This window comes from Nannospalax galili, unplaced genomic scaffold (genome assembly GCF_000622305.1).
Source record: "Nannospalax galili isolate Female #2095 unplaced genomic scaffold, S.galili_v1.0 scaffold120, whole genome shotgun sequence".
Lineage (NCBI taxonomy): Eukaryota > Metazoa > Chordata > Mammalia > Rodentia > Spalacidae > Nannospalax > Nannospalax galili.
This window is the reverse complement of record NW_008350324.1, coordinates 6,134,679-6,161,396: the sequence shown is the minus strand read 5'-3', so window position 1 is coordinate 6,161,396 and position 26,718 is coordinate 6,134,679. Positions and strand designations below refer to the sequence as shown.

The 26,718-nt window shown below is 49.4% G+C and overlaps 1 protein-coding gene across 3 annotated transcripts; it reads right to left on the bottom strand.

Moving 5' to 3' along the window:
* Positions 1-524: 524 nt before the first annotated feature.
* Myl2 (myosin light chain 2) lies at positions 525-15,170 on the bottom strand. Of its 3 annotated transcripts, none has more exons than XM_008847533.2 (7): positions 14,996-15,170; positions 6,412-6,501; positions 4,238-4,313; positions 3,400-3,504; positions 2,005-2,083; positions 1,878-1,926; positions 525-742 (listed from the first exon to the last, which is right to left on the bottom strand). In XM_008847533.2, exons 1-7 carry the CDS (start codon positions 15,074-15,076, stop codon positions 644-646), a joined length of 579 nt encoding a protein of 192 aa, XP_008845755.1. In that variant the 5' UTR covers positions 15,077-15,170; the 3' UTR covers positions 525-643. The 3 variants fall into 3 exon arrangements, with proteins under 3 accessions (XP_008845755.1, XP_008845757.1, XP_008845756.1); XM_008847535.1 differs by lacking the exon at positions 14,996-15,170 and adding an exon at positions 13,138-13,348; XM_008847534.1 differs by lacking the exon at positions 14,996-15,170 and adding an exon at positions 7,214-7,256.
* Positions 15,171-26,718: the final 11,548 nt, after the last annotated feature.

Genomic DNA, 26,718 nt, shown 5'->3' with positions numbered 1-26,718 from the left:
CTGGGACCTCAGCGACAGGACTGTGTGACCACGCAGGTCAGCAGTGGTTTGGGAACTGAGTGATCCCTTCGGGTCCTGCTCTGACTTGTGTGGAATTGGAAGGACAGAAATGTTGGGTTCCCCCCAGGATTGATGAAGGCCAGGAAGTGAGTTGGGAGCTGGCCTAGAACTCACTATGTAGACCAGGCTGGCCTCCAACTCACAGAGCATCTCCTGCCTCTGTCCCCTGAGTTCTGGGCTCAAAGTTGTGTGTTACCACACCCAGCTGCACCAGCCTGTTGGCCATCATCAAACCCCAAGCCCCAGAAAGAAAGGGAAGATTGCCTTGGATCCATGGGCAGCTTCTGGATGCGGCAGTGCCTGAAGCCCACAGACGTCCCAGCTCTTGGAACCTATTCATTTTTACAGCTGAGATTTTCCTTCAGTCATAACAGACCCAAATACCTCCACTGTCACTTGCTACTCAGGGTTAGTGTGCCAAGGGCCACGCTGTAAGTGTGTATGTCTGTCAGATGGACACCATGAACAGGTACATGAGCTTCTGTTTATTTGCTTGTGGCCTGCAATGGTGTGCACCTGCAGGCTGGAGGGACTGGGAGTATGGTGAACAGTAAGGTATGAACCAGGCACCCCAGGCCAGCCCTCAGTCCTTCTCCTCGCCATGGGTGATGATATGTACCAAGTTCTTGTAGTCTAGATTGCCAGTGACATCAGGAGGGAAAGCTGTGAACATCTGATCAATCTGTAAGGAAAACAGACAGGCATGGTGCTGAGACGCTGAGGACAGTGGGGCAGATTGGAAAGGACCCTGTCCCCCACTTCCTGTAGCAGCTGCAGCCATGCCTAGAGAATAGGGTTGCAGACCCAGAAGATCCAGTCCCCAACTCCCTGGGGACTCTGCCCAGGCCACCTTCCTGACCCCACTTCCCTCTCTGTCTTCCTGAATCCTTGCTAGCCCCAACCCTGCCTCCCTAAGGGCATCCTCTGGCCCCTTCCCCCAACCCTGCAGAGGTGCTGGGCAGGTCAGGCTGGAATGTGAGAGGGTCTGGTGGGAACCGGGGCTGGATGCTGGGATGTGACCAGCTCTTGGGGCCAGCTGGATGTGGCCACATGGCCAGAGAGGTCATATTCTGTGAGGGAAAATAAAAAATCTAAATTGTTCTTTTACGTGCAGCTTCTCCATTTAAAAGTATTGGATGAACCCGAATGGTGACACAGGCCTCGGCACTTGGGAAGCAGAGGTAGGAAGATCAGGATTTCAAGGTCAACCTAGTTAGGTAGCAAGTTCCAGGCCAGCCAGAGCTACATAAGGAGACCCTGTCTCAAAGGGGACACCCAAAAAATCAGTATTAGATGCTTATTATTATTATTATTTTCTCTACCTCTTGCAGTTCTGGGGATGGAACCCAAGGCTTCTTGCATGCCAGGCAAGTGTTCTACCACTGAGTTACAGGCCCTGCCTTTTAAATTTTAATTTTTCAGTAGGGTCTCACTAAGTTGCCCGGAATTAACTTACTCTGTAGCCCAGGCAGGCCTTAACCTTACAATCCTCCCACCTCCATTTCTCTACTCCTGGGATGGCAGGCCTGCAACACCGGACCCAGCTGGCTTGGGCTTGTGATAACCCAGGGACACTGCCCTAGCCCCATGATGGCATCATGTACTGGTTAACCTGTGCAAGCCTCACAGTGTGTGTGGCTGGATTCTCATTCTCCCTTTACAGATGGGGAAACTGATGCATGGTGAGGTTAGGAGCTTGTCCATGTCTGATGGGATAAGAGCTGGTTCTCTCCATGTGGGGCTGGTGATCTACAGCACAGGTGACACAGAGCCCCTAAATGGGGACCAGGGTGGTGGGGACATCGGGAACCCCATACCTCTTCCTTAGAGAACCTCTCAGCCTGTGTGGTCAGCATCTCCCGGACGCTACAGGGGAGGAAAGCAGAGTTGCTGATAGATGCTTGAAGTAGACAGCAGGGACACCCCCCACCAGAATCTACTTACTAATCAGCCTTCAGTGACCCTTTGCCTTCTGGGTCAAACACCTTGAATGCATTGAGGATGGTCTCCTCTGGGTCTGCCCCTGCAACAGAAGGTGCACTCAGCCATCTGCAGGGGCTGGAGCTCCAGGGGCACCAGCAAGCAGACCCAAGTCCCCCAGAGCCAGAGGGTCAGGGCAAGGCTACCTCAGAAGGAGACCTGGGTTTTGAAAGAGAAGGCCAAGGGGGCTGGAGAGATGGCTCAGTGGTTAAGAGTGTTTGCTACTCTTGCGGAGGCCCAGAGTCGGGTTCCAAGCACCCACATTGGGCAGCTCACAACCACCTGTAACCCCAGCTCCAGGGGATTCAATGCCTTCTTCTGGCCTTCATGGGCATCTGCACACATATGGTAGACACAAGTGATATTGTGAATGTTCTATACTTGAAGGCACTCACATATAGAATGCTTACCAAGCATAAGGTATTTGGGGGATAAAGACATCAAACAGGGCTGAGGATGTAGCTCATCTGATAGAGTGTTTGCCTAGCATGCACAAGTCCTGCAGTCAGTCCTCAACATAAAATAAAAACAGGTTTGGTAGTCTTATAATCTTAGCACTCAGGAGGTAGAAGCAGAAGGGTCAGAAGTTCAGGGTCTTCCTTGGCTAGATAGGGAGTTCAAAGCCAGCCTGGAATACATGACACCCTGTCTCAAAAAAAAGAAAGGAAGGAAGGAAGGAGGGAGGGACGGAGGGAGAGAGGGAAGGAAGGAAGGAAGGAAGGAAGGAAGGAAGGAAGGAAGGAAGGAAGGAAGGAAGGAAGGAAGGAGGGCTGAAAAGCTTCTAAATACAGCATGAAAGTCCTGCTCTGCAACCTGCAGGCCAGGGCCCTCCAGCAAGTGGCTTTCTGTCTCTGAGCCTCAGCTCCCCACCATGGCCTGAGCTTAGAGTAGAGCTGTCTCCCAAAGGCTCTGAACTGTGCCAGTCCCAGACGCAGATCAGCTGAAAGCTGGGTAGAGGACTTGGGAGAGCACCCCTGCTGGAAGGGGCCCCTGCTGGAGTGACACCCCTACTGAGTAATATTCCCTGTCCCTACTGGCGGTGCCCCCACTGCTGGAGTGACACCCCTACCCCTGCTGGAGGAGTCCCCTGCTGAAGAGTAGGCCCTAGTTGCTTCTATGCTGTTTTTCAATGGGCCCTTGTTCATTTAGGAGCTGCCTACCTTCTGCCCATCCTGTCCCTCCTAGTGCTTAATTGATATGCTGTTTTTCAATGGGCCCTTGTTCATTTAGGAGCTGCCTACCTTCTGCCAATCCTGTCCCTCCTAGTGCTTAATTGATACCCAGAGGTGAACCACACACACACACACACACACACACACACACACACACACACACTCACAAGCACACACGTAAGTTTACCTTTCAGCTTCTCCCCAAACATTGTCAGAAACACAGTGAAGTTTATGGGACCCGGAGCCTCCTTGATCATCTCATCGATCTCCTCGTTTTTCACATTCACACGTCCTAGCAGGGAGACACAAGGACTCAGAGCTGGGAGAGAACAGCCGTCAGCATGTGTTGTCATCATTGGAGGTAGTGGGGTCAGAGATGTTCCAGGGATATTCTCTAACACAGCCAGCCAACAACTGATATTCAGTGGACTGGTTAGAATAGTGTCTCAAGACAAGATGTGTCTCAGTGGGTAGAGTGCTTGCCGAGCCCAAGGCACAGGTTCCGTCCCCAGCACTGCAGGATAAAGTGTGGCTATGCACTGTCATCCCAGCACTGGGGAGGTGGAGGCAGGGGGATCGGGAGTTCAAGGTCAAGGTCACCCTTGGCTACATACTGAGATGAAGGCCAGCCTGGGCTACATGAGACCCTATCTTATAAATAGAGGGAGGGAAGGAGGGAGGGAGGGAGAAGGAGAGAGAGAGGGAGAGGGAGAGAAGTTGTTTCAAAGGAAAGCATACCAACATTCGTACATACTGAGATGAAGGCCAGCCTGGGCTACATGAGACCCTATCTTATAAATAGAGGGAGGGAGGGAGGGAGGGAGAAGGAGAGAGAGAGGGAGAGAAGTTGTTTCAAAGGAAAGCATACCAACATTCAGAGACCGAACACTTCTTTCAAGTTTGTCCTAAAGGCCAATGGCAGCCGTGCTATTTCTCTAGAGAATGACCGTCCCTCGGCCTTCTCTGATGTCCCCCACCCCAAGTGTGGGAGGTGGGAGAAGACATTTGCACTCAGTGCCTCATACCCAGGGCAGCGAACGTGTCCCTCAGGTCATTCTTGTCAATGAAGCCATCTCTGTTCTGGTCCATGATTGTAAAAGCCTGTGGGGAGGGTTGCTGTTCAGCCCAAGACAGGGCAAGGGCAAGAGGTTAGGCCAAGGGCAGGGAAGGGGCTCCTGGAAACTTCGGGGAGCTTGAAGGACATTAGATTGACTCAAGAACTGGGAAAGGTTCAAGTTCCTCAAACTATAGTCTCACTGTTAAGTTCACACCCAGAGAAATGAAAAAAATGTCCCCATAAAACCCCATCCATGGGCCAGCTTAGTAGTTAAGAGTCTGTAATCTTGCAGAGGGCTTGGGTTCAATTCCCAGCACACACATCAGACCTGTAACTCCAGCTCCAGGGAACCTGATGCTTTCTCTGGCCTCCACTGGCACACACATGTATACACAAAGACACACATACACTTATATTAAAAAATAAATAAAAATCAAATCTTTTTAAAAACAAAAAACTTCTCCAGAGCATTGTAGATGATGAGAACCCCAGGCCAGGTATGCCTTAACATCCTTCAAGAGAGGAAGGAGAAGGCAAGTGAGGTTGGCGCCCACAGTGAAGTATGATACCACCCCGGAAAACAAGGGTCTTCTGAGGCTCTCAAAGCCAGGATGAACCCTGAGGGCAGAATCTGAATGCCAAGGAGGCTGCACTCGGGAGATTGCACCTTACACAGCAGCTTCTGTGGTGTGTACAGAGTGGGCAAGGCGGCCTGGAGAGGGGCCACTGGCTGCTGGGGTACAGGGTGTGAGGGGAGGATGGGACGCGATCTCTGTCTGTTGTTTCTTCTGGGGCGGCAGAAGTACCCTGAGATTAAGCAGTGGTGATGAGAGTGAAATGGTGGCACACGCCTCTAATCCCAGCACTTGGGAGGCAGAAGCAGGTGTTTCTTTGTGAGTTCAAGGCCAGCCTGGTCTACATAATGAGTTCCAGGACAGCTGGGGCTACAAGGAGACCCCATCTCAAAAAGACAGAAAAAAAAAATCCTCAGATTTCATCACTCAACATAAAAAGACTTTTCTACAGGAACTGTGCTGCTAGGAAACTCAGATTGTTTTAAAGCTAAAGAGAGGTCTCCTCCAGCTTCTAGCTTCAGGCCTGCGCTGCCTGGAAGGGTGGCTGGTGTCTTTCCAGTAGGTTCCCAAGGCCCCTGTGTCACAAACCAGGCATCTCAGCTACTAGCAGCAGCCTCCCCAACCCTACCCCCCACCCACCCCCCAACCCCAGGCACACAGCAGCTGGTCTCCTTCCCAGGATGGGGCAGGGTGAGGGCAAATAGATGGGAGTCTACTGCTTCCTGGATGGTGGCAATTTCAAGTTAGGACATGACATCCCATCCCAGGAATTCCCCCCTCCCTAGTGACCCAAGGGAGGCTGCACTCCTGCCTTCTGAACATTAATGGACAAAGTCTGCCCAGTCCCATCTAGAAGCTCCCCCACAAGAGCAGGTGGGAGTGGTGAGCACTGGGCTCCACTGGAACCTGACTCTGAGCCTGTCCTTCCTGGCTGTGGACAGGCCTGCCCTTCCCTCTCTAGCAGGTAGAAAGGAAAATCTCCACTGTTAGCGCTCAGGCCCAGCAGCCCAAGGCAACAGGAGATCAGGCAAGAGAGGAGAAGCCCAGGACCTGAGGACCAGAGGCTCCATGTGGTCCTCCCTCCATCCCTCCTTTCCTCTGTTCTCTCTCTCTCTCTCTCTCTCTCATCTCTATCATCTCCATTTCTATCTCTCTCCTTCCCATTTTCCTCACACTCCTTGGGCTCCAGACACTAGCAGTTCAGCTTTTGGGAATTCCCACCGAGGCACAGCCCTCAGAGGCGAGTTCTCTGTATCACACAAGCAGTAACACCACCAGCTGAGCGGTCAGGACACAGGTGACCAAAACCCTGGTGGAAACTACCCTGAGCCAAGATTTCCCGTGGCCAAATAGCTGTACAGCATCGACTGTTTACTTTTCTGGAAAATTCCCTACATTTCAACAAGGAATGTGCTTTTGGGGGGATAACTGGCAGAAGATACGAAAACCAAATATTTCTTTTGGGGTTCACACACGGTTTGGGTGGGACTGGCCGTGTGAGGGAGGTGCAGGTGGTTCCTCTGGGCAGGTGTCCCTGTGTCTCTCCTGGGGACCCTACCACACCAACCTCTTTGAACTCCTGGATCTGGGTCTGTTCAAACATGGAGAACACATTGGAGCTACCGCCTTCTAGCCTCTTCTTGGCTTTCTTTGGTGCCTGGGGAAGAAGCGTGCATTAGACATGGCAGAGGCTGGGATCCGCAGATGCTGGCATCCAGAGAAGCTGTGGACCACAGAGGCAGGACCATAGGGAACCGGGTTCTGCTGCCCAGGCCAGCTCTGAGATTACAAAACAGCAGGAAGCCTCCAACACTGTGTTCATCATCCAGTTCTCATCCCTGCTTCACAGAGGCTCAGAGAGGTTAGGACTTAACCGCAGCTCATGCAGCCACTGAAACTTGTTCAGTCTGTGTCTATAGCCACTGTCCCACTCTGAGCCCCAAGCGGGGGGATGCCTGCTAAGGAAAGGGGGCAGACGCTGAACCCAAACAATACAAGAGAAACTCTTTTACATTTGCAGTTCAAAAGGTGAAAACAGATTCTTTTCCTGGGCTTCCTGAATGAAAGAAACAAATTACAATTTGATCCTTAAAAGCCTACAATCCCATGTGGCAAGCCCCAGGAGTTAGAGTTATCGATTCTTGGAGAAGTCAGGAAGAAAGCCATAAAAAGCCAACTCTCTTAGTCCTGGGGAGCTGTTGTTATTTTGATCCTTTGGGGTTATTGATTGGGGTCCCTCTATGTGCCTGGCACCTTATGTCCTCAGGGCTGAGGACCTTGCAAGTGCTTCCCTCCCCTTCCACTAGGGTCCTTGTAAGGAGGTCTCCTTCCCACCCAGAATCTTCCCTTTAGGGTCCAGGGCCACTCACCATGGTGGTGGGAGCTGGCTGCAGCCTTGGGAAAATTCAACACGCTGGCTGGCCTGCCTCTGAAGAACAATAAATACCTCTTGCTTGGGGTTAAAAATAACCCCATGACCACTTTTGGCCACCTAACCCCCCACCCCCACCCTATGCCAGTTCTTCTGAAGTAAAAGCCGCTCACTGATTGCCATAGCCCCATGACACGTGAGACCCAAAAATGCCTTCAAGGTTAAAGAGACAGAGGCTGGGGTGCAGCCTAGGAGAGAGACATGCAGTGTGCTCCCTGGCTGGCCTGGAAGAGGTGTGGGGGAAGGGGGAGGCCGGAGGGAGCATTCTGCACCATATCCAGTCATCTTGTACCCCAGGGCCTTTGCATCTGCACATCTCTCCATCAACCAGATAGGTGACTTTGTCCTGTCTTTGTCCAATGTCATTCACCTCTTGTCCTTCACGTCCCTTCCTTTCTTCACCCCCCCAGGGTTCATTGCTTCTAAGCACACAGTGTCTGTTCGCTTGCTACTTATTTTGTTCTGGTCTGGACAGTCAGCTCATGAGGGTGGGGTCCTCTTGGCTGTCCCCCTGTCCCTCAGCTCCCAGCTCCTGCTCTGCACACTGAAACTTCTGGGCTGCACACCCTTGTTGACCAACTGAAGAAACAACATGCAGCTCACACTCATATTTGTCTCCATCACCCTGAGGGTGAGGCCACCTTATCAGTTGTGCACCCACCTTACAGATACGGGAAAATGAAGCTCTGAGAGGCAAGATGAGCTACCCAGGGAACACTGGTAGAGTACAGCTGGGCGCAGGAGTGGGACCAGTTTGCCCTGAAAGAGCCTTGAAAGAGCCTTGGAGAAACGAGCTTGAGGCTGGGATGTGGCTCCACTGGTAGAGTGCTTACCTAACATGCAGGAGGCCCTGGGTTTGATCCCCATCACCACCTAGGCTGGTGGCTGACACCCATCCTGTGACTCCCCCTCCAGACCCTCCATGAGATCCCCAGCTCTTCCCTGCTTAGGAGATTTCTGCAGCCTAGAAGTGCCACTGAGCCCAGAGAACCAGAAGTCAGAGAACAGAGCCCTGGGTGAAACAGAGGAACTTCTAGAGCAATCAAGAACAAAGCAAGAGTATCACTTTCCTACTGCTGTTATAAAAATACCACTGTAAACCATGGGCTCAAGAGCAGCCAGGCTCACTACCCAGCAGGGCTGGAGGTCCGAAATAGAAAACACCAACGGCTGCATCCTGCTGCGGTTCTAGGGACAAATCCCTTCCTCCATCTCTTCCAGCTCCTGGCTGTTGCCAGCATTCCTCGGCTCACACCCTCATCAGTGCAGCCACTGAATCTGCCTCTCTGGCTGCTTGGTGTCCTTCATGAATTGCTATGAGAATGCTGTGACTGCACCAGTCCCCTGGGGGGAACCCAGGCCATCACCATACCCCAAGATCCAAAACCAATCCCCCCAAAGAAACAGAGGTCAATTTTGTCTCCAAAGACTGTTTAGCTATGGGCAGTCAGGGGCTCCAGGGACAACAGCATCTTCAGGGAATCTTTCTAGTGCCTTCCATACCTCAAGAAACAAGACTCATGCTGGAGATATGGCTCAGTGGTTAAGAGCACTGACTGCTCTTGCAGAGGACCCAGGTTCAGTTCCCAGCACCCACATGGCCTCCGAGGGCATTGCACTTTGTGTGTGTGTGTGTGTGTGTGTGTGTGTGTGTGTGTGTGTGTGTGTGTGTGCAGGCAAACGCTCATACAGAGAAATTTTTTAATTAATAATTTTTTAAAAAGAAAAAAGACTCTGGGGGCACAGGTGGAGAGCTATGAGATGGTAGTCACAATGATAAAGTTTAAGTATGTTAAAATGCATGGAAAAATAACCAAAGAACAAAACAAAACCAATCCGCCCCAAAAAACAGGCCAATTTTGCTGAGTAGAGACTTTTTTGAAAATTACCCGCTCAGGAGCTGGGGAGATGGATCAGTAGGCAAAGTGCTAGCTGTGCAAACATGATGAACCGAGTTCAATCCCCAGCACCCACATAAAAGCCAGGAATGGGGGCTGGAGAGATGGCTCAGTGATTAAGAGCACTGGTTGCTCTTTCAGGGGACCTGGGTTTGATTCAGATCACCCACATGGCTGCTAACAACCATCTGTAACTCCAGTTATAGCCTCTTCTGACCTCCGTGGGCATTGCATGACACAGGTATACTTACATACATGCAGGCAATACATTCATACACATATACACATTTAAAAAGCCAAGAATGGACAATGTGAGCCTGGAACCCCAGCAATGGGGAGAGGGAGACAGGGGCTCACTGGCCAGCCAGTCTAGCTTTAAAACAGTGAGCCCCAGATCTTAGAAAGAAGAGAGAGAGAGAAGAGAGAGAGAGAGAGAGAGAGAGAGAGAGAGAGAGAGAGAGAGAGAGATCCTGTCTCAAGGCTGACCTTCAGCTCCCATATGCACGAGCACACAGGTGAGCACACACATGTATGCACACACAAAGTATCCATTAACAATTTTAAAAGATGAGAAGAAAAATGTGGGTCATATCTACAGATCCAAGACTAATTTGAACCCACTTCTAAGAACTTTGATTTAGGTATTAATTAGAGACCTATTGTATACAAGACCTGGTGGACATCAGGCATCAGGAATGCAATGCGGGGGTCTATGTGTGTCCCCCAGAGACTCACGGGTTAGAAATTCAGTCCCTAAATTTAAATTAATTTTTATTTTTTTCTTTGACAGCACTAGGAGGTGGAGGCTGTGGGAGGCAACTGAGCAGGGGTGGCTGGGAGGGCATTTCATGCTTAAGAAAAGAAGAAGCCATTGTGTGGGCTTGCAAGCTCTGGCTATTTGATGCCCATCATCCCCAGCAGCCTCTAGCCCTGCAAGAAATAAGCTTTTTATCTTTGTAAATGATGTGGTCTGTGGTGTGTTATAGCAACACCAATAACCAAGTCAGAGGGGATTAACTTTGGGACATGTGGGAATGTACACTCACTCCACTGTATACAGTACAACCATCTTCACGTTTGAAAATGTAGCAGGACATTAATATTTATTTGGGGTTTTGTGTTGCTGTGGTTGTTTGGGGGAATTTTAGGGGGTTGTTTGTGTTTTGGGTTTTTGTTTTGTTTTGTTTTGTTTTAAGTCTGGACCTCACATAGCTCAGTCTGGCCCTGGATTCACCATGTATCTGAGGATGACGTTGAGCTCCTGATACCACCTTCTGCCTCCACCTTCTGAGTGCTGAGATAATCTACTGAACATTTTTGCTTTTTTAAAAACCTAATTATTGACGGCGCTGGAGAGATGGCTCAGCGGTTAAGAGCACTGACTCTCTTGCAGAGGACCCGGGTTCAATTCCAGCACCCACATGGTGGCTATGAACTGTCCTTAACTCCAGTTCCAGGGGAATCCAAAGCCCTCTTCTGACCTCCACGGCATTGCACGACACGGGTGCACTCACATACACGCAAGCAATATACTCATACACATAAAATAAAAATAATAAATAAAATATTTTTAAAACCTAATTATTGATTTAGTCTATTAAAGAAGCAAACACACAAACCAAACAACCCCCCCAAATGCCAAACTTTAGGGAAATTCTAATGAAACCCCAAAACACCCTTAGAGCTTCCAGTCCTGACCTGTGTGCTAAAATTTGAGAACATGGGTTACAGGAACAGCTGGTTCCAGCTTCAATCCAAATACTGGGCTAAAAAATGGCTCTTGAGAACAAAATGATGGACAGATGCAAGAAATGTTCCATCCACAGAGTCAGCGGGCCACACAGAGGCAGTCAGCAGAGTGGAAAATGACTGTGGACTGAAGGCTCCCACTCTCCCAGCTCAAAAACAGGACAGGCAAACAATACACCAGTGCGCGTCCTGACCAATCACGAGGTCAGCTGATGTGGGTCCAGGCAGAAGGACATGGTCAGGTGGAGACTCAGCCTGCTCCTGAACTTCCTGGTCTCTAGGGAGATGAAGAAGACAGAGAACTCCATCTCACAGACCCCAAGTGTGACAAGGTAGCCATCACCTGCTAGACTGGAGCCAGGCACATATTTGCTTTTGATTCTCCTTGCCTGAACCCAGCCTTCTACCTCAAGGCCTTGGCGTCAGCCAGCTGTGTGCCATCAGGCAGGCTTCTTGCCCCCTCTGAGCCTCAGTTTTTTCATCTGCAAAGTAGACCTGATGATGGTATCCCCCCTCCCAGGGTTGTCTTGAGGATGAAATCAGAGGGTGTATAATAAGTGCTCAGGAAGTGTCAGCATCGTGATTATTTTGTGAGTAGTGGCCTCCCATGAGGGTTAGGAGACTTTCTAACTCTTCTCCCTGGCCTGGAAACTGGTCTGATCAGATGGGGCAAACTGGGAGGCAGGAGGACCCTCTTTCCACTAGCTATTGACCATGCTGTGGGCACCACAGAGGCCCAGGGTCAAAGCCTCTGACTAAACTTGGACCTGCACCTTCGCCAGGCTCTGCTTTTCAAAGAGGGTTGTGGAAGAGGGGACAGGAATGCCACCTTTGGACCCTACCTCGGGGCCCTGCCTGGCAGCCCACAGCTGCTGGGGTCTGTTAAAAAAAAATAGTGTTCATTTCTGAATGATATAGGAGGGCGGCAGGGTGGGGACCTTGAGGAAAGATGGAGGCTGTCACTCCCAGCTTTCGCAAAAATAAACAAAAATTAAAAATAAAGCAAAGGTGGAAACAAGACAGAATTTGGGATAAACCTTAAGTAATGGGGGACTTTGGGGAGCAAGGATTGTCCACGACTTTCCTTTATCGGTTTGTCTGCTCCCATGTTTGCTTGCGACAGTTCCACTATCCTTGAACTTGTGATTCTCTTGCTTCAGCCTCCCAAGAGTTGGAATTACTGGCTTGTACCACCAAACTTGGCCTGGGGCAGATTTTGATCATCTTCTCTGCAGGTGCCGTCCCTTGTCAGCTGCCAGAATTGAGTCTAAGCCTTGTGGTCCTGCAGTCAGAAGCAAGGCCTCTTGTCTGTGTGACTAGTTTGTAAAATTCTCAGCAGAGCCTGACAGTCATGAGTGACCAGCAGGAGAGCCAAGAGTTGGTCTGTCTGCTATGGAGGTAGGCCAGGCCTGGAAAGGCACCCACAATAGGTCTCTGATCTCTGGTAGTGGCCTCCCCATGGCCAGGCAGCTCTGGGCACAGGGCCCTTTAAGGAGGGTGGAGGAGTCAGCATATCTGTAGAACAAAGGCCCTGCTTGCTCAGAGCTGTGGCTGATGACCTCTGTCACCAAGGATAGTCTATCTCCTCCTGTCAGGGTGCCTGAAGTGTCAGTGACAGCCACCTCTCAGGGAGGGTGGCCTCTCCAGCCAGTCAGAGGGGAAAAGGGACGATAGGCCAGTCCCACACCAAGCACCACTGGGTGCTAAGCTATGTGTCTCAGCTTCCTCATGGGAGATGGGTACATTCTAGAATGTTCCTGGGCACCCTTGTGCTCAGGTGACATCAGCACTCCCTGCTCCCAAGCACTGGCTGGACACAGAGGTCCTACAGTGTATCTTCTCTCTCCTCCTCCTCTAAACCTTTTTCTGCTATAACTTTACCAGTCCCTCAGGTACTCAGAACCAAACCCCCAGCCATCTTGATTCTGCCCTTCGAGAAACCGTTTCTATCCCATCCCACAATGCCTTGCAAATCCATTTCCCTCCCATCCTTTACTACTTCCTGCCTACAGTAGCAGCTCCCACTTGGTCTGGGGCCTCTCCTCTCTCACCATCCTCCCCCACACTTCACACACTCCAACTTTTTCCTCCTTGTTTCACTCTAATTCCCCTCTGAAGACTCTAGAACCCTCACTGGCTCCTCACTACTATGGGAGGAAGTCTCCCCTCCTTGACCTGACAGTTTAAGATCACTTAACACTTGACCTTGACCTACCAGAGTGGTGCAATCATTGAAAGCTGCGGTTCCAGGTCACTTGCTTAACTGTGGGGATCTGGACAGATGACTTCACCAGATTAAAACTTGGCGTCTTCACCAAATGAACAGACAAATGATGGTGCTAGTCTTAGAAGAAGGTTGTTAAACGATAGTCATTAACAGTCATCGTCACATGCTTTCTGTATGCTGTGACTGCAGATGCTGGTACACCTCTAGACATGGAGGGGAGGGAGGGAGGGAGGGAGGGAGGGAGAGAGAGAGAGAGAGAGAGAGAGAGAGAGAGATTGCTGCTCTCTAGTTTCCAGGCCCCTGTTTCCCATTCCTGGCTGGTGACACTCAGCTCTTGGGGACAGATGCCCTGAGCTAGCAGAATTCAGATGGTCATGCTGTGGGTCCTAGGAAGGACAGTACAGCTTATGCTGGGTCTTCAGGGATGAGCAAGAGCTGCCCACCGTGGCACCCCCAGCCCATGCACAGTAGCCTTCCTACATTGAGGTCCCAAAGACAGCCAGTGGTGGTTACCAGTATGCAGGTACTGTGCCCAGGCTCCGTCTCATCTCATTTTACCCCAAACTACACCATGAGGCAGACGTTCAGCTCAGACCCATTTTTCAGATGAAGAAACTGAAGGTCAGAGAGGGTCACACTTCCCTTCCAGCTGCTCAGCTAGCATCTGCCTCAGACAATGCTGGATTAGACCCAGGCTGCCCAGGGTCCCTCTCTGTGCACCTCCCTCAGGCCTGGGATCCAGCTGTCCCCATTGTCCCCCACTCCAGAGAGGCAATCCCAAGGAAAGTCAGACACTGTCTGTGGCTCTTTGTCCTGTGGTATTTTCAGCCTGTGGCCTCGGGCAGAATCTCAAGAGATCTGTTTTAACAGTGCCCTTGAGATGCCCGAGGCCAGCTGTCATGACATGCCTGGCATTCCAGGGCATTGTCCGCTGCTGGAGACCCTGACGCCAGCGACAGCTGCAAGCTGATCTCCTTGCAGCCCCTTCCCTGAAGAACATGGCAGAATGACAGCCCTGTGGGTCCCTGTGCCCTCTGATCTATATAAAGTGCTCCAGCTCCTCAGTCATGCGACCCGGGGTCACAGGGTGAAGGACCTATCAACACCTATCAGTGCATCATCAGCCAACACTTGGCTCTGCAGGCCTCGGGGCCAAGGACACAAGTCAGTGGATTGTCTCTGTGGACACTGGGGACAGCGCCCCCTGGCTCTGGAGGGATGCGGAGCAGCCTTTGTACACCCCCCAAGCTATGAGCAGCTTTCCTTTGTCACTGGGCCACACCAGAAAATCCCCCAGACACGGCCAGCCGTCCCCGGGAGGAAGAAATGAGTGGCTGCCGGTGTCCCTGATGTCACAAACCTGCTCCCCAGGCTTGCATGCCATGTTGGGTGGCAGCCGAAACCCCTGCTTACTCTTAAGGACCACATCCCCACCCCATGTCACCATGTCTAAAAACTCAGCCTTATGTTGCTATCAAAAGTCAAGATACCCCCTTGAAGTTCTGTGGCTCTCCTGTGAGCCACCCTGTCCCCCCCCTTAGATGACGCACAGCCACCACCAGTCACCCTCTGCATTGAGAGACCTCCACAAAAGCCACCAATTGTGCACAACATGGCTGCTGGTCTCTTGGAACACAGAAGCCCTGGCTGACTTCTTCCTTGGCTGACCATGTATCCTACTCCCTCAAGGACTGCAGTCCCCTGTGGACAACCTGCCCATGATAGGGACCAGGCACACCTTGGCCTCCATTGCTTCCTCCAGTGGACAACACATAGTAAGTACTCCATGGAAGTTGAATGACTGAATGACAGTCTCTGGTAGTGTTCTCTGCGTTCTTAGTCATACCTTAGTCAGTCTGCCTCCTCTAGAATTTTCCAGGGTTCTTGTTCTTGAAGTGCAGTGGTGATCACCATAGACGAATCCCATGGAAGTGAGGTTCAGGGTTGGGGCGGATGGACAGCCGAAGTCATTCTGCCTTAGGTAAAAGCTGGACAGAAACAGCCGAGTTGACTGGCCCCATGTTCCTGGGGTGTGCTGGATGGGGGATGGGAGGCTGAGGGGCCAGGGGTGACTTGCTGAGACCTCTATATCCCAGCCAGCGACAAGGGTGTTCTACAGAGGACAAAAATAGATGGGACAGAGAAGAGAGACAGAGGCTGGAATGAAGGTGAGTGGCCAGCTGAGGCCTATGGGGTGACTCATGAGTTTCCGAAGGGAGCTGGCCCCGGGCAGGCCACAATGCTGAGACTGTCCCTATGGTGAGCCGGGGAGCGTTTAGACAAAGGGAGGGCACCAGCTTCTTTTGATCCTGAACAGAAAACTAGGACCCTAGAGTGAGTTGTGATGCCCGACTACTTTGTATCTGGAAGGAAACCACTTTCTCAGGGACTAGCTCAAGACACTACCTATTAAGCTACAGAGATGGCTTGGCTGGTGAAGTACTTAGCACACAAGCTTGAGCCTGGGTTCAATCCCCAGAATCCACATAAAAAGGCATGGTGGCCTTGTAAGCCCTGGGGAGGCCAAGACAGGACAACCTCTGGTACTTGCTGACCACCCAACCTAGTTGAATTGGTTTGTTCCAAGTCCCAGCTAGAGACCTTATCTCACAAAACAATATGGGACTGGCAAGATAGCTCACCAGGTAAAGGTGCTTGCTGACAGTTCTGACGACCTGAGTTCAATCCCCAGAACCAAGTTGTCCTCTGACCTCCACACTTGCCGTCTCTGTCTCTCTGTCTCTCTGTCTCTCTCTCTCTCTCTCTCTCTCTCTCTCTCTCTCTCTCTTTCTCGCTTTCTCTCTCACTCTCACTCTCTCGCTCTCTCTCACACACACAGCCTTATAAATAAAATGTAATAATAATAATCTTTTAAAAGGTGGATGATGCCTGAGGAATGGCCTCTGGCCTCCACATGTACATGTATGCACATACATGCACACACATGCATACATATGAACAGACACACACACACACCCCAACACTGTCCATTCATGTCATGAGCCAGAGCAAAGTACAAAGGCCAGTAGGTCCAGGGTAGACAAGGAATAATGTTTTCTCTTCCCTCCATAACTAAAATGTTGTTTGCCAAATGTATACAGAGGGACACTGTGCTGGGTAGCTTGTCAACTTGACACACCTGGATAGAGGGAGCCTCAACTGGAGAATTGCCTCCATTGGACTGGCCTGTGGCCATATCTGTGGGGCATTTTCTTGATTGAGGGATGTGGGAGGGCCCAGCTCACTGTGGGTGGTGCCACCCTGGGCAGGTGGGCCTGTGTTATATAAGAAAGCAGGCTGAGGAGGGGCCAGGGGAGCAAGCCAGTAAACAGCATTCCTCCATGGCCTGTGCTTCAGCTCCTGCCTCCAGGTTTCTCCCGTGAGTTCCTACCTTGGACTCCCTCAGTGATAAACTATGACCCAGATGTAAGCCAAATAAACCCTTTCCTCCCCAACTTGGTATTGGTCAAAGTGTTTTGTGGCAGCAATTGAAGGCAAACTAGAACAAATGCAAAGTGTTTCCATCACCACAGAGCGTGTCGCCTGCCACAGATTCCTGTTGCAGGACTTCTCCAAGTTTTAGCAATAATAACGACCATTTGTTGAATAATTGTCTCTCTTGAGCTTTGTGTCAAAGTGGTATTTTAATAGTCTCACAAGTCCCTGTAATAACCATGAGACAGAAGAGGCAGAAACCCAGGACGATGGCAAAGCCAGAATTCAAACCAGGACCCCATGCTGAATCAGTTTCCACAGAGCAAATGGCAGCTGTAAAGGACAAATAACTCCCCTTTGGGGTGGGGCTTGGCCATGGCTGAGCATCTAGAAGCTTCTGGCTTTCCCCTCTGTCTTCCCTCCCTACTAGCCTACTCCTGGTGAGACACTGTCCAGGTTGGTCTGTCTCTGCTTCTCCTTAATGGCACTTTCATTCTTCCCAGCACCAGCTGCTGTTCTGAATTAGGTATCTGGGTTTATTTCTGTGTGGAACACCTGTCTCCTTCCAGAACTCCAAGAGGGATGAGACCTGCCTGTTTTCACTTGTGAGCTCCAGGAACCTAGAACTGTGTTGGGGGGCATAGTACACGCTCAAGAAAAATCTAGCCCAGGAGCCCTTTAAGCCAGTCTTGCTTAGAAGTCTGGGTAAAAACTGGGCTTGAAATTCTGATTTTATGGAGAGGGTCAGCTAAAAGTAGACATGCTAAACACCAAGCCTGAAAGACTACAGAAAAATAGACCTTCTGGAAAGATCCCCCCGGGAGCTTGCCTTAAATAGCAGCTGTCATTTCTCAAGACCAAATCTTTCTCCAGAAAAAGCCCATTCCTGGCTGGAGACCATTACTGCCTGGACTCAGGTCCCTCAGGCTGGAAGCTGGGCCATGCTCCCTTTTCCGCTCCTCTTCCAGCTTAAGACAGCCCCCTGCAGGCCCATGTCCTGTCCACCACATAGCCCGGTACACTGGCCATCCCCATCCTCTCCAGCTGCCCAGGTTTCAGGGCTGTGGCAACCATGGCATTCTGAAGTCAGCCAGCAGGGGGCAGTGCTGTACCAAGCTCTGAGCCTCAGCCTGCAAGAGAAGGGCTAGGCTGGGAAGAGAGGGAAGGCCTGTCCCACCAATCCTCCAATGATGCCACAGCAGGCTCACCGAGCTGGGGCTTCTGGGAGTCAGAGGTGTGAGGATGGACCCAAGTCCACGCAAGAAAAAGCATCTGCTGGTTGGTGCAGCCATCGTACCTTCTTTCCTTCCTTCTCGCTCCCTCCCTTCCCTCCCTCCCTTCTTTCCCCCCTTCTTTCCCTCCCTCCTCTCTCTTACTTACACAAATGAGACCCAGGTTTTCTTCCTATTCTCTTCCTTCCTTTTTATTTATTTATTTTTACAAAACTGAGTGTACAGTTGTGTAACAATTTCTTCGCTCAGTGATCTGACAAGACAATCATTCCACATTAACAGTGACCCACCAGGTCAAGGGGCCATCTGGAGGGTGGCCCCAGTGTGTGGATGTTACACAGCCCAGGTGTTAAGCAGTGTCCAAGCCATATGGGACAGTTTTATATTGTCTTTGCTGTCTGCTGTTGGTTTTGGTGCTGGAGATGAAACCCAGGGCCTACACTCCAGACCCTCTGATGGTCTCTGGATTCAGGATTTGTTCCTAGAGGCACAATCCAGCAGGGGGGCCCCACTGTCAAAGCCTGAGGCCTTTGGGGCTTTCAGGGGCCCTATAGCTCCCAGGACATGTTGTTGTTATCGTTGTTGTTTCATTTTGTTTTCGAGACATGGTCTCCCATGTCGCCCTGGCTTGGCCTTGAATTCAAAATCCTCCTGCCTCAGCCTGGGCTGGGCTGATACCTTGGTATTGAATCACTGGTTCTCAGAACAGCTTCCTAGAGAATCTGCAGGGCTCCTCTCCAGAGACCAACCTGGGAGGCAATTTTAATTTTCTTCTTTTTATATTAATTTCTCTACACTGGACACACATAGCTTCTTATATCAATTTTTCTCAAAAGACAATATTAGCTTATCAAAGAAACAGCACATATATATCAACTAAAAAATAAAAACCAACAGAAATGTGTAAAGTAGGAAAAGAAGGGTGTGTGTGTGTGTGTGTGTGTGTGTGTGTGTGTGTGTGTGTGTCCATCCCTTGCCAGAGGCATTCTGTGTCAACATGGAGCCCAGCTCTGGGCATGTTTACAGTATGGAAGGTTTCCCTTAGACAAAAAAGGAACTTTGTCAGCATAGAGAAGAGATAGCCAGGCGTGATGACACATCACTGTAATTCAGTACTTGAGAGGCTGAGGCAGGAGGATTGCCTGGAGTTAGAGACCAACTTGAGCTACAGGGAGGGACCCTGTAGCCCAAGCAAAACAAAACAAAAATTAAGATCACTTTACGTATGGGGGGAAGGTCTCAATTAAAATATGTGTTCTAGTCTTTGTTTTCTCTGTGTTACAATAGATCCTCTAGATTGTTCCCTTTAGGGTGACATGGGCTTCCATATTCTTACTTGTGCAGTAAATTTCCATTGTGCAGAAGTCATGTGAATTATTTATTTGATCCCCTATGACTGGACAGTTAGCTTGTTTTTCCTGTATAAACAATGATGTTCAGAATATCTCCATGTAGCCAGTGTCCCCGAGGGCAGACAGCTTGCACAGGCTCCCTTCCTGACCTCTGCAGCCTAACAGGGCATCTATTTAGTTTTTACTCAGAAAGGGAGGAGAAAGAGAAGAAACAGCGGAAAGTATGTGGGAGGGAGAGAGTGATGAGGAGAAAAGAGAGACAGAGACAGAGAGACAGAGAATGATACCTGCATGGTGGGACACAAACAGCTGGGCTTGGGTTGCTGTACCCGCCCCCCAACTCCATGGCTAGGGGCAGCCTACCTACCTCCAAGAGCCACATGACCTGCCTTGTCCTGCACAGATGGCCCATGCAGGGCTGGGTATTCAGTAGGTTTCATCCCCAGGACCCACATGGTGGCAGGTGAGAAACGACTCCCAAGAGTTGTCCTCTGACCTACGCACTAGTGCTCTAGTGTGTAGCCATGGCTGGCCTGGGACTCAATATGTAGACCAGGCTGACCTTGAAATCATAGAGATCTGTCTGTCTCTGTCTCCAGTGTGCTGGGATTAAAGGCAAGCACCACCACGCCTGGCCTTAGAGTGAGTTTTCTTTTGATCTCCTTGCTCTGGAAAACAGTCACTCACAAGTTCCCTGTTTACCAACATTTTCTTCTAGGGACGTGGTTTCTGGACCTTCTGATTTCTTGAACATCCATGTCTTCGACAGTAGAAGTTCTGTATGTTGACAAAATCTAACCAGGAGTTTTTTCTTTTGTGCGTTGTGGCACTGTGCTCTCCAGGACAAATCTTGGCGACTGCAGTCCTGCAGATCTTCCTTGTGTCCTACAAGTTGTATTGTTTCAGGTTTTGTAACCCATCTGTGATCCAGTTCAAGGTTCTTTGTAAATATAAGTAGGAGATCTTTTCTTTTCCTTGTTTTCTTTTTACATAGGGATGAGCTTGCCATACTGGAAGGCTAGCCTTTTCCTGCTGAATTGCCTTTGTGCTTCAGTTGAAAACTGAATGCCCATAGGTAAGGCTGTCTAGTTTTGAACCCATCTGTCCAGGTTGATCTCTGGGTCTCTGCTTCCACCCCACTGCACAGTCTAGATTCCTAAAGCTGTACAGTGAGCCTTGAAGTCAGGCCAAAATGTCAAGAGGTCTTTGCTCACCTGGGAATTTTAATTTTTGCCATCTAGAGAGGCTGAGAAAGAGAAAAAAAAATTGTTTTCAAGCCCAGCAGGTCCTGGCTCCTCTACATGTAAGGTTTGTTGTTGTGGTGGGGTGGTGGTGATGGTGTGCGTTCGTGCATATGTGCATGCGTTTTGATACAGGCTCTCCTGCAGTCCAGCTCACCTTGAAATTTCTAGGTACGTGAAGATGACCTTGAACTCCTGTTCTTCCTGCCTCCACCTCCCAAACCAAGTGAGATTACAGGCATGAGCCACCAAGCTTGGGAGGTTTTTGGTTGGTTGGTTGTTTTGTTTTTTAGGCAGGGTTTTGCTATGTAGCTCAGACTAACCTTGAACTCACACCAATCCTCCTGTCTCAGCATGTCTTGAGTGCTAGGATTACAGGTATGAGCCAGCTCAGCAGGCAGTGAGTTAGTTCACCGCCCTCCTGCATTTTGGTGTAGGTAGCAAGGCAAGAAGACCACAGTTTGCACACTTGCTGTCATTAAGTTCACTGGGGACAGTTCCTCTTTCCCATGGCCGCTGCAGGTCACCAACTTTCTGTCACAATACCTGTATTTGTGTCTCCACTGATGTTCCCCTCAAGGCTTCCAGACTCTGCATATCCCCTGAGTCCTGGCAAGGTCTCAGGGATGCAGATCTGGCCACAGCATCATTTGTGTTGCTGTTCAGTGGACCAGTTTAGGGTGGACCAGCAGGGGGAGCTGCAGGCTGTAGGTCTCACTCAAGGAGCCCGAAGGGCCCTCTACAAAAGCCAGTTAGAGCCTCCCCACAGTGTGGAGGCTTCACAAGGCAGGGACTCTCCTTTAAGTCCTAGCTTTGGCAGCCACACTGAGATGGACCCCTCTCTGCACTTCCTCTGTAGCCCAGGCAACTTCAACCTCAAGAACAAGCCTGGACTCCAGCTCTGCACAGGAGCCTGGTGGTGTGCTGAAGACCATCCAAGAAAGAGTCTTGTGCCACATCAGACAAGACTGTGCATGTTCAGGGTGGTATGCCCGAAGGATTGTGCTACCTTAGAAACCGATGTCACTGAATAAGGAGGCCCTCCTGTGTAAAAATAAAAGGCTTTCCATGCCTAATTAGAAAAGTTTCTTGTGCCCTTGTGCCCTGCCATTATTGAATGCATTTCCTCATTTTAACTTTCTAGAAGCTTCTCTAGGGATTTTAGGGATCAAAACTGGTGACATGAGGGAGGTAGTTCACCCAGGCTCACAAAAGTTGACTGTTAAATTCTGGGGAGTTTTGCAAGCTGGTTGCTAAGCATCGCAATGACTTTAAATTATAAAATCTCAAATTTGTCTAGACTAAAAACAGGTGATAAATAACAGAAACCTCCTTTCTTGAGACAAGCTTTTACTACATATCCAAAGCTGGCTTTGGTCTTGATCTTCCTTCCTCAGTCTCCTGAGTACTGGGATAACAGGTGTGTACCAACCAGGTCCAGCCAAAACCACTACTTCCTGTGTGGCTGTGTACATTTATGTATGTGTGTAGAATACATGTATAAATGTTCTCTGTGTGCTCATGTGTAGATGGAGACCACAGGTCAATGCTGAGTGTCTTCCTTTACTGCCCTCCACCTTACTTTTTGAGTGAGTCTCTCACTGAACCTAGGAACTCTAGGCATCTTCGAGTCTCCGTTGCTCCCTACCACCAGCACTGGGGGTAAATCGAGCACCAGGCCTGACTTTTTACATGAGTTCTGGGGATCTGAACTCTGGTCCTCACGCTTGTGTGGCAGACACTGTACTGACTGAGCCACCTCCCCAGCCCCCCTAAACCCACTATTTCTTGTTCATGATCTTTGCCTTGGATCAGTTCTTTGGAGAAAAGTCGGTGGGGGGGGGGGATGTCAGCGTGTCACTACTCGTTTCTTCCTGGCTCACATGTGGTGATACACTTGGTGCCTGGAGGGAAGCAGATAGGGCCCCAGGGTAAGTAGAGGAGGGCTGCACCAATGACAGTGGAGTCTTGGCAGTGAGGTCTTTGCTGGGCTTAGGAGAAACTAGCATCAAGTATTTCTGAAGCTTCTGCAGGCCTCATGAGAGAGAAGGGGCCCCACCAGTGACACACTCAGCTCAGCACCAGAACCAGCCAGCTGCGTCTGTCTCCAGTGGGTCACTGAATCAGTTCCACTTTGGCACAATTACATAAGTATTTTGGGTTTTGTTTTTAATTTTATGTGTATGAGTGTATTGCCTGCATGTATATAAGTGTACTACATGCATGCAATGCCTAAGGAGATCAGAAGAGGGCATCCGATACCCTGAAACTGGAGTTACAGATGGTTGTTAGCCACCTGTGGATGCTAACATGTGGAAACTGAACCCAGGTCCTCTGCAAGAGCAGCCAATGCTTTAATCACTGAGCCATCTCTCCAGCCCCTGCACAAGTATCTTAATTTATAGCACACAGATGTCAAGATACAAAGAGCTGGGTTGCCACAAGGCCTACCACCATGCCCAGAGGCCAGCCTGACTCTACTCAAGCTGCTTACTGGATATCTGTGGACTGGGGATGGGGGGGTGGCTGGAAAGCGAATCAAGCCTCAGGCAGTATGTGGAAGGAGCTCCATATGAGCCAGGCAGCCTCTGGACTGCAACCAAACACCAGCTTGTTATATAAAGTTTTTATTTGGGCCAAGCACGGTGGCATAAGCCTGTAATCCCAATACTTGGGGGGGCATGGGGAGAATTCCAAGTTTGAGACTAGTCTGGGCTATATAGGGAGACCTGACACAGAGACCCAGTCAATGTGCAGAGAATAAGAGACTGCAAAGCGCTTGTCCCTGAATGGAACACCTGTATCAAACCTCTGCCTCCCAAGGATCAGGGATCATTATGGAGAGGGGGCAGAAAGATTGAAAGCCAGAGGTGGTGGATGACCACAAGAAAACAGATTATTCCAGACATCTTGGCAGTTACTCACATGAACTCACAGCAATGGTGACAGAATGCATAAGATACATGCAAGCTCCAGCCAGACAAAATCCCAGCATAGATGTAGGGATGTAGGTAACAACCCTACCTCACAAATTAAAAGAAAAAAAACACAAAACAACAACTAACTTTCAAGTTCATCCAAAACAAAGGAAGTTCAAGAAACTCACAACCAAGAGAAGCCTAAGGAGACGTGAGGCTTAACTATAAAGCTAGAATTGGATATTGCAACAGGAAAAAAAGTTGGGGAAATCTAAGGAAATCTGATCAACTATGGGCTACAGTTGGTAATAATGTGGCAGTAATCCTCTATTCACTGATGTATTTCCCAGAATAATGTAAGGTTCTGGAAACTGGCAAAGGCTATGGAGTTTCAAACCATCTGTGTACCTTTTTTTTTTTCTGGAAATCTAAGACTGTCCTGAGAAAAATGTTTTAAAATATTAATTAGGCCAGGTGTGGTGGTATGTCTTTAGTCCTAGCAGTTGGGAGGTAGCGGCAGGTGTGTCCCTGAGTTTGAGGCCAGCCTGGTCTACTTAGTGAGTTCCAGGCAAGCCAGGGCTATAGTGGGACCTTGTCTCAAAAAATATTGAATTAATATTCAATGTTTATATGATGACTGTTTATATTCCATATATCTGTACCATTTTGTGTACTCTGACTACAGCTTTTTGTTTTTCCAAAAGTTAGCAATTGCTTTTTTATTTTTAGTCTAAATGTCTTAATATAGCTGAGCACATTAATCTCTCAATTTGACGTTCTCTCTCAGCATCAAGGGTAGCAGGGATTTTGTCTCATCCAGAAAAGGCATTTAAATCTTGTACAGGATGTTTTTGATAACTTGGCACAGAAAGACACCTGGGACAGTTCCTCCTTCAGATTGACCTTGGCCGTGTCTACGAGGGGTTTTCTTAACTGTTACGTAGGTGGGCCCAGCCCTTTATAAGCAGTGCCATCTTGGGCAGTGGGCCTAGGCTGTATTAACCAGCCAAGGGAAGCAAGCCAGTAAGCAACACTCTCCTGTGGTCTCTCTGCTTCCTGTCTTCAGGTCCCTGCCCTGAGTTCCAAACTGAGGGACTGACTTATACGATGGAATAAGCCCTTTCTTTGCAAGCTGGTTTTGGTCAGTGCTTTATCACAGCAATAGACACTCAGACTAGGACAAATCTTTTTCAAGTCTTGTTGGATGTGAAACACAAATCACTTAGGAGGCTGAGGTAAGAGGATCAGGAGTTCTATGTCAGACTAAAGCCTAAACTATACGATGAGAGTGTATCAAAAAAAAATCTGGATTTTATGGAGACTAAGACGTCATCTGCAAGGGACCAGGACCTGAACTTACCTTCCCTTCAACCTCGGGCTCTCCTCACCGTGTTCCGTACTCCTCTGGTGGCCAATGCAGGGAAATCATTTCTCTGCGATTCAGCCATCTTCGGCTTAGGGCTCACTTGCGGTTGGCAGACATGGGCTATGATCAGAGCTGCTGTTTCTCAAGCTCCAATCTGAGTTCTAGTGCTGCACCAAGCAAATACAAAATCTCAAGTCATGTCTTAAAGAACTCAGTGAATCTATCACTTCAGGGCAGGGTCTTCATCCCCTACAGCGACGAACTATCACTAGGGTCTTTGGTTCACATCTGCCAGCTCCACTTACCTCCCTTCTGGCTTTTTTAAAAAATAGAAGAAAAAGTTTATTTGGCTCACAGTTCCAGAGAGTCCATTATGGTGGGACACATTGAGACAGAGGTGGCCAGAACAGAAAGCTGAGTGTTCATATCTTCAATCAGGCACAGGAAGCAGAGAGAGTGATACTGGATGTGAGCAAGCTAGATACTTGATACTTTCAAAGCCTGCCCCCAGTGGCATGTGTTTCTCTAGCATGGTCACACCATCTAGGAAGGTTCCCTGACCCTCCCCCCAAAAGCACCACAAACTGGGGACCAAGTGTCCAAATATATGTAGTCTATGGGAGACAATCTCAGTCAAATCACCATTTTCTACTCCCTGACCCCCATAGGCTCATGACCCTATCAAAATGCAAAATGCATTTGGTTCATCTCTAATAGTCCCCATGGTATTTAATAGTCTTGACACTATTCAAAAAGTCCAGAGTCCAAAGTCTCTCTTGAGACTTGATGCAATCCATTAACTGTAAACCCCCGAAAAATCAAGCCTTCTGGCTCTTTAAAATCTATCTAGGGTTTGAAATAACAGCTCAGTGGAGAAGAAAACTCACTGCACAAGCATAAAGACCTGATTCTGGATCCTCAGCACCCATGTAAAACTAGGCATGACCATTTGTGTACCTGTAAGCCCAGTGTTGGCAGGGGGCAGGGAGGGGGACTGGCAGGGGTTGGGGGATAGAAGCAGGACGATCCCTGGGGCTTGTCAGTCACCAGCCTAGCCAAAAACTAGGGAGTTCCAGGACAGCAAGAACCCCTATCTTAAGGGAGTAAGACAGAATGTGATGGAGCAGGACACCCAACATTCTCCTCTGACCTCCACACATACATGCAGGGGTGCATGTCCAAACCCACATATTTACACATGTGTATATACCATATACACATACACTTGAAAATTTTGTTTTTGATTTGTTCATTTTTATGTGTGTGGGTGTTTTGCCTGCATGTTTGTAAGTACATTCACACATGCAATGCCTACAGAGACCAGACAAGGGCATCGGATCCCCTGGAACTGGAGTTACTGATGATTGTTAGCCATATGGGTGCTGAGAACCCAACTTAGGTCCTCTGCAACAGCAGCCAGCACTCTTAACTACTGAGCCATCTTTCCAGCCCTGTTTTTGTTTATTTTACGCATTTTTAATTTTTTTTGAGACAAGGTTTCCCCGTAGCCCCAGCTAGCCTGGAACTTGCTGTGTAAACCAGGCTTGCCTTGATCTCACAGAGAGCCACCTGCCTCTGCCTCCTGAGTGCTGAGATTAAAGGGGTGCACCACCATGCCCAGCCAAAAAATGTTAAGATTTATTTTACTTTTAGTTATATGCATGTATGTGTGTCTGTATGTGGTTATATGCACATGAGTGCAGGTGCCCATGGAGGCCAGAAGAGGGGGATGGATCCCCTGGAGCTGGAGTTACCAGCATTTTTGTGCCATCTGACATAGTGCTGGTAACCAAACCCAGAGGTACTCTTAAACAATGAGCCGTCTCTCCAGTCCAAATGTGTGGGGTTTTGTTTTTGTTTTTGTTTTTGTTTCTTATTTTGTTTTGTTCTTTGTCGGGAGCCATGCTTGACTTAAGCATTGGTAAGAGTGCCTCTTTAAGAGCTTCTGAGCTCTCCGCTTCAGCAGCCAGAGCCAACAGGCTGTGCCTCCATGATAAATCAGGTTTCTTAGAAACTTACTTTTGG